The sequence below is a fragment of the Callithrix jacchus genome, chromosome 4, assembly GCF_049354715.1.
Source record: "Callithrix jacchus isolate 240 chromosome 4, calJac240_pri, whole genome shotgun sequence".
Classification (NCBI taxonomy): domain Eukaryota; kingdom Metazoa; phylum Chordata; class Mammalia; order Primates; family Cebidae; genus Callithrix; species Callithrix jacchus.
In genome coordinates, this window is record NC_133505.1 from 123,964,920 (window position 1) to 123,977,903 (window position 12,984).

Genomic DNA, 12,984 nt, shown 5'->3' on the forward strand with positions numbered 1-12,984 from the left:
AGAGAGAGGACTCCATAAACTTCAGATTGCAAGTATGTCCAGAGCAAGACATCCAGTGTGGCTTTCCTGTTATTCCAGAATCACATGCACGGAACATGTTACTGAGAACAAAACGCACTGAATACACCTCCTTCAAGGTACAGTGAAGCAGCCCGAAGTTGACAGCAGCCACCAGATGCAACGCAGGTTCACTGTGTACTGGTTACCGGTTCAGCCCACTGCATTTCAGACTGTACTTTTCCTATACCCAGTGTCCAGTGAGGCAGAACACTCACACACAAAAGTTACATGAAGTGGGTTTATTACTTACAGACAGTCACCAAGGGACAACAGACGCATGAGTCATAATGAGCCCATCCCCCAAGGCCGACGAAAACTGCTTAGGGAGGATGGTGTCTCATCTGCTCATGCACCACTTGCACCGCCAAGGAGGGACCCCAGCAAGCCGTTTGCTCTGAGTTTTTATCATAGGGCAATGGGATGTGCTGGGCTAGTACTAGTTGAAGGACATCGTATTTTTAGAAGAGACTGGAACAGAGCCTGGGATGTTCTGCTCAATTCCTCCTTATCTATAATATATAGCATTCCAACATATTCTATAGTTATTCTTGAGAACTACAAGTGAGAAAAGGGGAAGAACTGTGTTGATTCAAGGCCACCCAGAGAACTGTTCTATATGAGGCACCTCCATCCCTTGCCTAATGACAGCTGAGAAACAAGAAAAGTGGGTGCCACCACCCCATCACTCTTTAGGAGGCTGAATATCCTGGGAGCTAGAAGACCTGCTACTAGGAGGAAACTCTAGGAGGAAAACAAACAAATGACTGGAGAGAGATGCCAGGATCTGCATGTTGCTGTGTCAGAATCTTTTCGATTAAGTTTGTAATTCAAAGAAATACAGAGGCTAAGCGCGGTGGCTCACGCCTGTAATCCCAGCACTTTGTGAAGCTGAGGCAGGCGGATCACCTGAGTTCAGAAGTTCAAGACTAGCCTGGACAACATGGTGAAACTCCGTCTCTACTAATAATACAAAAAATTAGCTGGGCGTGGTGGCAAGCGCCTGCCATTCCAGCTACTTGGGAGGCTGAGGGAGAAGAATTGCTTGAACCTGGGAGGCAGAGGCTGCAGTTAGCTGAGATTGCACCACTGCACTCCAGCCTAGGCAGCAAGAGCAAAACTCTGTCTCAAAAAAAAAGAAGTACAGAAGATAGAGCCTGCCTGTGCCTGCACACCTGAGAGCAGGCCACGGGGACATAAGATTGATGTCTTTAATCCTGTCAGAACTGACAAAATGACATTGGGGCAAAAAATTTGAGTACATCAGAGAAATGTGGCAAGGTGTCAGCATGGGCGGTGGGGTGGGGGTCTTCAGAATACATGGCCAAATCTCAGTGGGGCACTGGTGTCTAGGGAGCTTCCTTAGCAAGCACCATGTAGCTGCATAATCTGCAGCAACAGGCAGTTAGGAAGAAGACTGTAGATTTTCCTGATCATGCCCTTTCGCCTTTCCTTCTTGTCCATCATCAGAGGAGTTGCTGCAGAGATCAGGAGAGACAGAAGTGTGTGAAGGGAGTGCCTGGTGCCCAGCCCTCAATTCTTCAGGCTGCTCTGTCAAAGGGAGATAGACATGAGATTCAACTTTTAAAGTAAAGTTAAATGAGTCTTAGAAAACAAAATGAGACTAGTTGAAAAAGGGACAATGTTAAAAAAATTAAGTCATATAGCCAAGATGTGAACAATGCTTTCCAGTGGAAAAAGGGGACTTTACAGAACAAGTATTAGGTAGGCATTACAAAAATGCAACTGTTTACACACACATGTATAAATATGTGTGTATACGTGTGTGGATGTGTATGTGTAAACAGCTGCATTTTTGTAATGCCTACCTAATCTTTACATGTATACTTATATAAATACAAATAATATAACTATTATTACATACACACATATATATGATGATAGAGGATGTGGCATGTAGGATGAGCCTTGAGAAATGGGTTGGAATGTGGGGAATCCCAAGTGGGAATCAGAAATTCAGGAGAAGAGCTTCAACAAAAGGGGCAAAGACAGTACAGACTTGCCACAGGGAAGTACAGAACCATTCTACAGGACCACTTGGAAGTCCAGATGGACAGGAACGTTAGGGTGTGTAAATGGGATGATAAAGTTTGGATGGGCAGTTTACATCAAATAGTGGCGGTGATTGAAGTCACAATGTCTATATTTCTCCCCTCTAAACCTAACAGGGGTTGGTTAATAAAGTCTTGCCGAATAAATGAAAAACAAAACAAAACAAAAAAACAGTGAAGTGACTGGAGCGGTAGAGCCTCTCTTTTATGTACTAAGCAATGGACAGCCAGGAAAGGATACCTTAGTGGGGAATGACGTGGGTAGAGGGTGTTTCAGGAACATGGCTGAAGAGCCTTGCTCACAGCTTTAGCTGGGAGGTTGAATAAAGGACTGTAGCAGGACCATTCCAGCCTTTGAGGACACTTTTGGGAGCCCTGGTGGATTCCCAGCATCAACACTTACTGAGGGCTGCTTTCCATCCCCAAGTTCTTTCCGGCATTTGTAATTTCCAGTCCACTTAGGACACTTTTACTCCTATGAAACTGTTTCTGTGGGGGCCGTGAGAGGGGACAGACAGTTTAAGACGCCCTGGACCCAAAGGATGCCGGGTCCCTAGAAGCGCCCATCCCTTGGATGAACACGTGTGCCTTGCTGGCGTCCCGCTCAGAAAGTCGTCTTCCCCTCATCGCCCTCCACACGACCAGGGGGCGCCCGCGGTCTCGGCCCGCCTAGTTCGCAGGCGTGGGTCCTCCCTCGCTGTGCCGGGCTGGGCCATATCCTCGGACCCAGAAGACGCGTCAGAGTTCCACGCTGGCCAATCAGAACTGTCCATGTACTACCGGGGGCGGGGCTGCCAAAGGAGGAGGAAGATGGCGGCGGGGGCGAGGTGAGGTGTTGGCAGTGGAAAGGGGTTCGGGCGTGGGGGGCGGGGGCCGCGGGGAGATGGCCCGCTCCGGCCGCAGGGGCGGATAAAAAGCCGTCACGCCGCGGGAGCGGGCGGGAGGGAGAGAGGGTGCCCGAGCGCCACAAGAGTATGACGGGGCTGTACGAGTTGGTGTGGCGGGTGCTGCACGCGCTGTTCTGCCTGCACCGCACGCTCACCTCCTGGCTCCGCGTTCGGTTCGGCACCTGGAACTGGATCTGGCGGCGCTGCTGCCGCGCCGTCTCTGCCGCGGTCCTAGCGCCACTCGGCTTCACGCTCCGCAAGTCCCAGGCGATCGGCAGGAACCGCCGTTACCATAGGCACCCACGCGGGGGGTCGTGCCTGGCCGCTGCCCATCACCGGCTGCGCTGGCGCGCGGACGGCCGTTCCCTGGAGAAGCTGCCTATGCACATGGGCCTGGTGTTCACCGAGGTGGAGCAGGAGCCCAGCTTCTCGGATATCGCAAGCCTCGTGGTGTGGTGTATGGCCGTGGGCATTTCCTACATTAGCGTCTACGACCACCAAGGTGAGGCCCGGTGCGGTGGTGGGGGGTGGTTGAGGCGTCTTGGACCGCTGGAACCGCTCGTCTGGCGGGTGGTGCCCAGGTGGCTCCGCACACGGTTCGGCGAGTTGCCGCGGCCCCTCTGCAAATCACAGCTCTAGCGCTTTCGAGGAAGGGAGATCAGCTTTACTGAACACCTACTAACTCGCTGGATTTGACTCAGTTGCTTTTTAACATTTTACAAATATCCCTTATTTGTTATTATACCGCAGTAATATAGATGGTATTTGTATACCTGTGTTTCCCAAGAGGGAGCCAAGGTTTAAAAACGTTAATTAATTTGCCAAAGGCCACAAAGATCGTAATGGGGATATTGGAATTTTAGCCAGTCTGTGCTTTTTCACAGTCTTTGCCTTTGGTTACAGCACAGTGTTTCTTTAAGAGAGGTTCCAGGCGCTGTTTTTAAGTCGCAGTCAGGCTCTAGAGGACTTAGGCAGGGGCTGTGTGATAGGTACTCCAAATGGGAGCGGTTGGGATTAGCAGGTATTTGAACTGGGTTTATGAAAAGTATGTGAGAGACTGGATAGGCAGAAAAGAAAAATGGTCCTTTTCTATCTTGGAAGCCTGGGATGGTTTGTGATCCTTGATCATCAGTGCCCAACACAGTACTTGATATAATTGTCCTTTCATACGTTTTGATTGAGAGAATGAATTTCACCATAGGGAGTTTTTGTAGGTACAGAAATTCAGTACTTATTGGGTAGCTACAAACCTAAAGCATTGTGCTACGCATACTCCTTGGAATCTTGCATTTAATTCCATGGACTCTCGGGCTTGTCAGGAGGTAGGCACATGGTTAATAACCATGTCAAAGTGTTGAGAGTAAAATTACTATTGTGCTAAGAGAAGAGAGAAATTGTGAATGGAGGCACTTGAGAAGTTCATGCAGTGGAGGTGGGATTTAAACAGGACCTTGAAGAATAGGTAGGATGTCAGTTTTGGGTTTCAATCAAATCTTGAAAGCACTGGAATTTCTTTAAAGATAAAGATGTGATAAGAATGATTTAGGAGTATTGGTATGAAGGAAAGATAAGGAAAGTTTTATTTTCTATTCAATAAATTACGTGTGTGGTCTAAAGATGCATAAATCTTTGCCGGATAGGTAAATTTAAGTCCAGGGTTTTGTCAGAAAGGGAAGATGTAGGTCAGACAGTAACTCTTACAGGGTGAGTTCGGATTGCCCTATAAACTTTCCTGCAGCCTGCACGGAAAATGATGACTCAGTAGCCTGTCATCACCAAATGATGATTTGCCCTATAGGGCAAAGTTTGCTATATTCTGGGACTGACATTTTATGGAACTTGCTAAAGAACTCAGCAGACCAGTAGAAATATGAGACTTTAGAACGTGACACAATCCATGCCTAAACCAATGCAGCCAGTATTGTCTGGCGAAAAAAATAAGTGAAGCAAAAGTGGACATCAAAGACATTAAGCAATGTGGTGGATTGATGTATAGCCAAGTGATTCTTGTAAAGCAAGTACCTTTATCTTCTAGTAGGGAAGGAAAATTTATAGCTAAATTGTTTGACTTGGGGACCATGCCTGCTAGTACAGACTATACTAGTTTCCTTGTTTCGGCAATTCCTGTGTTTAAATTGCTGATGTGATTCGGAAGTATCCTGTCATATTTGTTGAAAGAAAGATGATTGGTAATGAAAAGGAAGAAGTAAGCTAAACCAAGTTTTGACTGAAAACTGAAAGGCAGCTTAAGGAGCAGTTTCTGTGAAGGGGCTTACAGGATTTTTGTGTCTTAACTGTAAAAGCAGTTTTTTTGTTTGTTTAAAGGAATAGGGGATATCATTCCTGAATTAAGAGACCTGTAATTAGTTCATCCTTGGTTTTGATTCATTCATGCATTCATTTACAGGTGACGTTTAGGGTCTGTTAAGTACCAGATACTCTTCCAGACATGGGAATGCAGCAGTGTACTCACAGAACTTAGATTTCAGTGGGAGTCTGACACATAGTATAAGTAGGTAAATACATGGTAATATAAGTGCAGTAAGGAACAATAAAGCAGGGAAGGGAAGATAGCAATGTTGAAAGTCAGTCGTGTAGGAAGGGGCACAGTTTTAAATAGGGAGCCCAAGGAAAGGCTCAATAACTTTGAATATAGAGTTGAAAATATAGGCCATGTGGATGTCTAAGAATTACTCAAGGGTAGTATAGACAAGCTTTATTCAGTGTTTCTTTTTTTTTTTTAATTTTATTACTATTATTTTTTGAGATGGAGTTTTGCTCTGTTGCCCAGGGTGGAGTGCAGTGGTGCAATCTCAGCTCACTGCAACCTCCACTTCCCAGGTTCAAACGATTCTCCTGTCTCAGCCTATCTGAGTAGCTGGGACTACAGGTGTGTGCCGCCATGGGCTAGTTTTTGTATTTTTAGTACAGACAGGGTTTGACCATGTTGACCATGCTGGTCTCTTAACCGCTGACCTCAGGTGATCTGCCCTCTTCAGCTTCCCAAAGTGCTGGGATTACAGGCTTGAGCCACTATGCCTGGCCATATTCAGTATTTCTAAATAAACTTCTATTTAAGCCTATTTCTAGATAGATATGTAATGTGTAAAAAACCCTATTGACATAAATGCCACTGGGATACAAGAAGTACAAGAAATGATGTCTCTTAAGGAATTTACTCTCAAGTAAGGATGTCCATTAAAAATTAACACAAGGTGGCCGGGCGTGGTGGCTCAAGCCTGTAATCCCAGCACTTTGGGAGGCCGAGGCGGGTGGATCACGAGGTCGGCAGATTGAGACCATCCTGGTCAACATGGTGAAACCCCGTCTCTACTAAAAATTACAAAAAATTAGCTGGGCACGGTGGCGTGTGCCTGTAATCCCAGCTACTCAGGAGGCTGAGGCAGGAGAATTGCCTGAACCCAGGGGGCAGAGGTTGTGGTGAGCCAAGATCGCGCCATTGCACTCCAGCCTGGGTAACAAGAGCGAAACTCCGTCTCAAAAAAAAAAAAAAAAAAAAAAATTAACACAAGGTAACATAGAAATACTAAGTGAATGGCAGAGACTTTAAGGAGTGAAAAATGGAGCATTCCCTGGGTTACCTCCATATTCCTTTGGTGAGGAAGGGAAGTGACACCTGAGATGGACCTAGTCAAAAAAGATAGAATTGAGATTGGCGTGAACAGTGTTCTCTGTATGTGTGAATGGGGATTTCCCCAATGGCAGCATTCGCATTAGACTAGCTTCAGTAATAGTATTGAGTAGAGTGTTGGGAGCAGTTAATATAGTAGGTTAATTTATGTAATAAAAGTTGGGAAATGAGACAGGATGAAGGCTTGGACATCTATTCTGGTTATCTGTTGCTTTGTAGAAATCTACCCAAAACATAGTGTTTTAAAACAACAATTTATGTATTGACTTAGTTCAGTTGGGCAGTTTTTCCTTTGGGTCACCCATAAGGTTTCAGTCAGATAGAGTCTGGGACCTGAAGGTTTCTCGTTATATCTGGTGCTTGGTTTTTGATGGTTGGAATAGATGGGGCAGGTTAGTCATCTGGCTTCACGGAGGGGTCTTTTTTTAATAGTGGCTTCAGTGTAACCAGTTAACTAACTTCCCCCAGAACAAATGTTTCCAGAGACTTAGCCAAAGGCCAAAGCTGAAAGATGTCTTATGATCTAGCCTAGGAAATTATGCAGTGTTAATGTTGCTGTCTTCTCTTGGTCAGAGAAGTCTCATATCTGCTCCGCATCAAGAAAGTGGAGAAATAGACTTCATCTCACCAGGAGAAAATGGCTTGTGTGGAATGGTGGAGTGAGAATTGAAGGGGGATTGATGGCAGCCACTTTGAAGACAAGCTTATATTTAGCACCTTACATTTTTCTCCTGCCCTACACCCCTTTGTGCTCAAATTTATATTTAAATTCATTCTAATGGTGGTTGAATCTAGATAATAATGTTTAATCCTTAAAGATCCATTATATTGTCCTTGATTCGACTCTGCCAGCAAACTGATCTTTTAATTTTTCATTTACCTGCAATATTTCTTGATTATAATAGTTTCTGCAAGTAATTCTTTCATCTATCAAAAATTGGAGTTGTTTTCTCAGGACAGTGATCAGGAATTTTTTTGAGCTCAGAATTCTAGCGAGATTTGGCTGTTCTGTCTATATGGTTATAATTTAGAAAATGACCATAACTGGGATGGTACAAGAACCACGGGTTGGGGTAAATGGATTTTGTTGTTACAGCCTTAGGGGTATCGTGTTTGCCTGTGTCTCACATGGGAGTACACTTGGCTCCAAGTTCTCTGGATATGTATTGTTATCTTAAGTGATGGAACTTGTTCTTATTTCCTGGCTGTACTGTGACTTGCTGAGAACCTTGCTGTTGGTCACTGTTTTTCAAAACCTGTCTGTGGACCATCTGTAAATTAGTCGTCGGGTGTGCTTATAAAAAATACAGATTCAACACACTTAGTAATCAGACTGAATGAGGTAACTGGGACCTGATCATCTGTTTTTAATCACGCTACCTGTATACTTCTGCACACTAAAGTTTAACCCTAATGCAGATCAAAGTATACTCTGCTACTTGCCTTACATTAGTTTATTTATATTTTCGTGTTCCTTTTCATGATTGAGGATAATTTGGGGTAGGCCTTAGGATTATTTGCTGTAAATTGGAATGATCCAGAATAAAGCATTGCCTTCTGTGTGAGAATTCAACAGTAAAACAACAAAAAATTTTTTGTGCTGCTCTTTCTAGTGTTATTTCCTTAGTTTATTTAAATCCAAGCTAGGTGTCTTTTGAAATGGTTTTTGGGTACAGGTTTCTCACAGTAATATTTTAAAAGTCTGCCCAGTGTATTCCCCCTTTTCAACTTATTTCTCAATGCTTTGCATATCTTTTGCTACATCTGTATTTAGATTATTTAATGTTACATCCTCCTGGAACTCCCTCTTCTCCTTTTTCTAACAAATGGCTGTATGCCTACAAAGAGGCTATTGTTGATCTTTCTGAGTCCATCCTAAATAATCACCTTATATATTTTAGCATCTGTTGACTATTCACTCCATTCCCTATCTTACTGTATCTCCGAATCTCCTCAGAACTTCAAACATCTCTAAAGGTACTTCTGTTCTCTACTTTGTGTAGTCGTATTTACCTGTATATGTGCATAAACTTTCTTACTAGATTATAAGCTCCACAGATGCTATCCATCCTTCTCATTTTTGCTTTTCTTACTGAGTGTGTTTTGGTGTTATACATGTAATGAATAGTTAATATGTGTTCTTTGAATTCAAAGAAGGGCTGCATTTCCTGTAGATAAGAATACAGAACTGAGTTGTACTTTCTGTTTCCCAATGCTAATAACCCAGAAGCCTTAAAGTAATGGAGGAAAATGAACAGTTTGCCCTACTTTACTTATTTTTCACAGTGACACAGATGCTATTGGGAAGTATGATTTTCTTAAGTTTCTTCTCCTTGTGTTGGAATACAGAGGTGCCAGAAATATTGCAAATCTAAATTTAAATGTGATTACATTTTACATACTGAATAGTACAACCTAGAATGCTTATCTTTCCTCATGTGGAAACTCACGTGAGGGAACATTATATTCTTAATCTTTAACTTTGTATAGTTCATTTCTTGTACAGAATTTCGCATTTATCTTAACATCCTGAAATGTCCTTCCTCTTCACCTTTTGACAGCTACCTGTCAAAAGAATGTTGAATCTTTTTTTTCTTTTTTAAGATGGAGTCTGGCTCTACTGCCCAGGCTGGAGTGTAGAGGCGCAATCTTGGCTCACTGCAACTCTAGGATTCTAGCTATTCTCCTCCCTCAGCCTGCTGAGTAACTGGGATTACAGGCATATGCCACCATGACAGCTAATTTTTTTGTATTTTTAGTAGAGATGGGAGTTCACCATGTTGGCCAGGCTGGTCTTGAACTCCTGACCTCAAGATCCACCTGCCGTCGTTTTATAATTGGGTTGTTAGAGGTAACTTAGGTGTCTAGTTTAAAAGGAAAAAGAGGTAGGGCAATTTTCAGAATTGGCATTTATTTATAAATAGAGGTTACTTTAATTCCATAACCAGTGAAGTGCTTAATAATGAGGATTGTTTCAGTGTTTATCTCCATTTTTCCCTGTTGTTTGTTCTTGTAAGTACTTGCTATTATATTATTTCTAAAAAAAAGTCTGTTTCTGTAGAAGGGAATGAATAGTCACAGTAAAAATTCCAGTTTCAGATTTAAAAGAGATAGTAAATGCTTTTAAAAGTCTCATTTTATAGAATTGATTATACATTTCACATACATTTTTAAATAATCAGTATTTAAGGATACAGATAAGATTTGCTGATGGATTACTTTTCTAATTAATTTTTTTAATGTGCATATCATGACTTTATTAGCTAATGTGTAAGACTGAATACAGTATGTAATCTAATAGGTGGATTGAACATATTCAGTTCTCTCTTCCATGACACCACAAATGCTCTTCTAATCCATATGTCTGGTTTCTCCTCTGTTGCAATTCCAAATGTTGTGGTGTCCTAGAGTTTGGAGCTGTGTGTGTGCCCTTGTCTTTCTGTTATTTATTTTATTGCAACTACTCAATTCTGCTAGTACAGCCAAAAAGTGTCCGTAAGTGAATGGGTGTGGCTGTTTTCCATAGCAGTAGTTTGCTGACCCCTATCCTCCAGGTGATCTCCCCAATCTCGTGGCTTTAAATGTCATGTGTGTGCTGACATGCAGGTTTGAGCTGGAAATACAGCCCTGATGTCTCTCATAACTCCAAACTTCTGTATCTAACTCCTTGTCTGACATCTACTTTTATTAGGTAAATCCTATGCCTTCTATGTCTAAAACAGGACATATAATTGGGTTTCACCTGGATTGTTGTAATAGCCTCCTAATTGATCTCCATTTCTATCCTGGTCCCTGTATAATCCATTCTTCACCTACCAGAAGGTGATCTTTTTTTTCATGGTGTAATTCAGACTGAATAAAACCCTCCAACAGCTTCTCATTTTACTTGGAATGGTTTAAAAGTTCATTACCAAGGCCCATAGTCTCCTTCGTGTTACAGCCACTGCTGGGCATCTCTGGTCTGGTATGATATTCCTCTTTCCTCAAATGTGATGAGAAACCTGAGTACTGAGAGAATATGCAATAAAGTGATTCTTATAATAGTAATCACCTGGGGAACTGTTGATTTTTATATTTTAAGAACTGGAAAAAGCAGCAAAGAACTTTTTTTGTTTAATACAATTATTAAAATAATCACGCTAGCACCAAGGAAGGATACCAATCCCATATTATACAGGTGAAAAAAACAGGATACAAAATTGCATAATCACATACACTAGGATTACATGTGCATGTGGACAAAGACTAGAAAATATTGAGAAGTAGAAATAATTGTGTTACAATGGTAAGATTAGGGACATTCCCGTAGTTTGTTATGTGGACGGTTAGGGAACATGCCCTTATTGTCTAAACTTCCAACATCTTATTTTTTAAGATTAGAATTTAAAAGAAATCTTTCTTAGAATATAAAATGACGTCTTCATTTGGCCCCCAAAATGCATACGTGCTGTTTATTAAGAAATAAAGCATGATACTCTTTGTGAGGTATAACTTTGCTAGAATAATTTTCTCCTCATGGAAGTTGAAGATTTTGTGGTTTTTCTTTTAGTTTTTCACCTTCTATTGTAGATTCAGGGGATATGTGTGCAGGTTTGTTACCTTGGAAACTGGAAGATTTTCTTGGGTGTGTTTTGTCATAAATGGCGATTTGATATATCTTTTCCTTCTTTCCTTTTTTAAGAGATAGGATCTTACTTTGTTACCCAGGCTGGAGTACAGTGGTGTGATCATAGTTCACTGCAGGCTTGAATTCCTGGGCTTAAAGGATCCACTCGCCTCAGTCTCCTGAGTAGGTGGTACTACAGGCACAAACCACCATGTGTGTCACACACACACACACACACACACACACACACAGGGTCTTGCTACATTGCCCTGGCTGGTCTCAAGTGATCCTCTTGTCTCAGCCTCCCGAAGTGTTTGAGATTACAGGCATGAACCACCATGCCCAGCCCATTTATCTTTTTTCTTTATGTTTCATGTAATTTACATTTGGGAAATTGAGAGTACATGAAATGTAATTTTAAAGCAACAAAACATAAAGTAAAATTCTTTAAATCATTATTGCAAAAACTTATTTTAGATTCCCAAGTCACTCCTAAAGAATTCAAGTATCTGTTCACCCTTTGAAACCTCCTTAAAAGCCTTTTACAAAAGAGCTCTAGAAGCAGGAGAATTGCTTGAACCCAGGAGGTGGAGGTTGCGGTGGCCGAGATCGGGCCGTTGCACTCCAGCCTGGGCGAGAGAGTGAGACTCCGTCTAATTAAAAAAAATAAAATAAAAGAGCTTTAATCCTAGTTTTTTAAAAAAATATTACACATTTATTAAAAGATAAGTTTTATTTTATAAAATTCAACTTTTTTGGAGGGGAATTCAAAATTTAATTGTACAGTGGATGTGGGATTGTTCCTTTATCAGAATTGGAAATAGTAACTTAACTGAATAATTAGAGGGATACCTGGATTTCAGGCTAAATTCTTAGATGCTTGACCAGAGACAATTTCTTGACCTTTCTGAATCTATTTCCTCTTCTATAGAAGGATGGGATAAAATAATTCTTGAGGCTCAATACTATATAATTCTGTAAAATACTGTTTTCTTAAAAATTTCAGTATTTTCAAGTGTTTTCCCTTAATCGGTTATATCTGAATGAAGATGGCATCAGCTTCCTTTTACATAAAAATAATTTTCATAATAGTTTCTTTATCACTTTGTCTTTAGTTTAGATTCTAGAAGGGAAACAGGATGAATTATAATATGAGAAAAATAATTTGTATATATGTTATGATATTACTAAAGGAATTGCCTGTTTTAGTCAAAGCCAACCTTTTATCTTCTATTTCTTGTGTATCATGTGAAGTGTGTGTGTACACATTGAATCCTGAAGAAAATTGTAAGCTGATAATATTGCTTGTGGTAAGTATAATCTGATTTCTGGGTGGGGGTCAAGTTATGAGTTACTAGGAATCATCTTGCTCATAGTGTCTTATCTACACGCTTAGCAGTTCTCAGACACTACACCTTTAAATTTCATCTCTGCATCCAAATCAGCCAAGACAAAGATTCTGTTCAAATAACTTTATGAAAGTCTTTATAAGAGACATTTTGTAACCATGTCGCTCTGTAATATTCTTTCCTTTTAATGGAACTTCTGCCTGTGTGCAATAAGGAAGTGTCTGCATTTATTGTGGGAGGTTCCTGGAAACCTAAGAAAAATTCCATTCAGTGACATGTTCCTTTATGTTTCGTTGTTGTTAAGTGACACTTTGTACACTGGTAATTCAGTTTATTAAATAAACATTGAACTGCTATATGG

General features: G+C 41.4%; 1 protein-coding gene and 1 long non-coding RNA gene across 4 annotated transcripts in view; one reads left to right on the top strand and one right to left on the bottom strand.

Annotated features, from left to right (window-relative positions):
- Nucleotides 1-287: 287 nt before the first annotated feature.
- LOC144582196 (uncharacterized) lies at nucleotides 288-3,299 on the bottom strand. The gene is made up of 2 exons (XR_013534501.1): nucleotides 2,533-3,299; nucleotides 288-1,608 (listed from the first exon to the last, which is right to left on the bottom strand). It is a non-coding gene; the product is annotated as an uncharacterized LOC144582196 (long non-coding RNA).
- The window catches only part of NUS1 (NUS1 dehydrodolichyl diphosphate synthase subunit), a 45,198-nt gene continuing 35,130 nt past the window's right edge, over nucleotides 2,917-12,984 (top strand). For all 3 annotated transcript variants that reach the window (XR_008480808.2, XM_078369978.1, XM_035296574.3), the window contains exon 1: nucleotides 2,917-3,518. Coding sequence is in view for 2 of the 3 variants with exons in the window: in XM_078369978.1 (XP_078226104.1) it covers nucleotides 3,104-3,518 (415 nt within the window). In the remaining variant the exon portion in view is untranslated. The remainder of the gene's footprint in view (nucleotides 3,519-12,984) is intronic.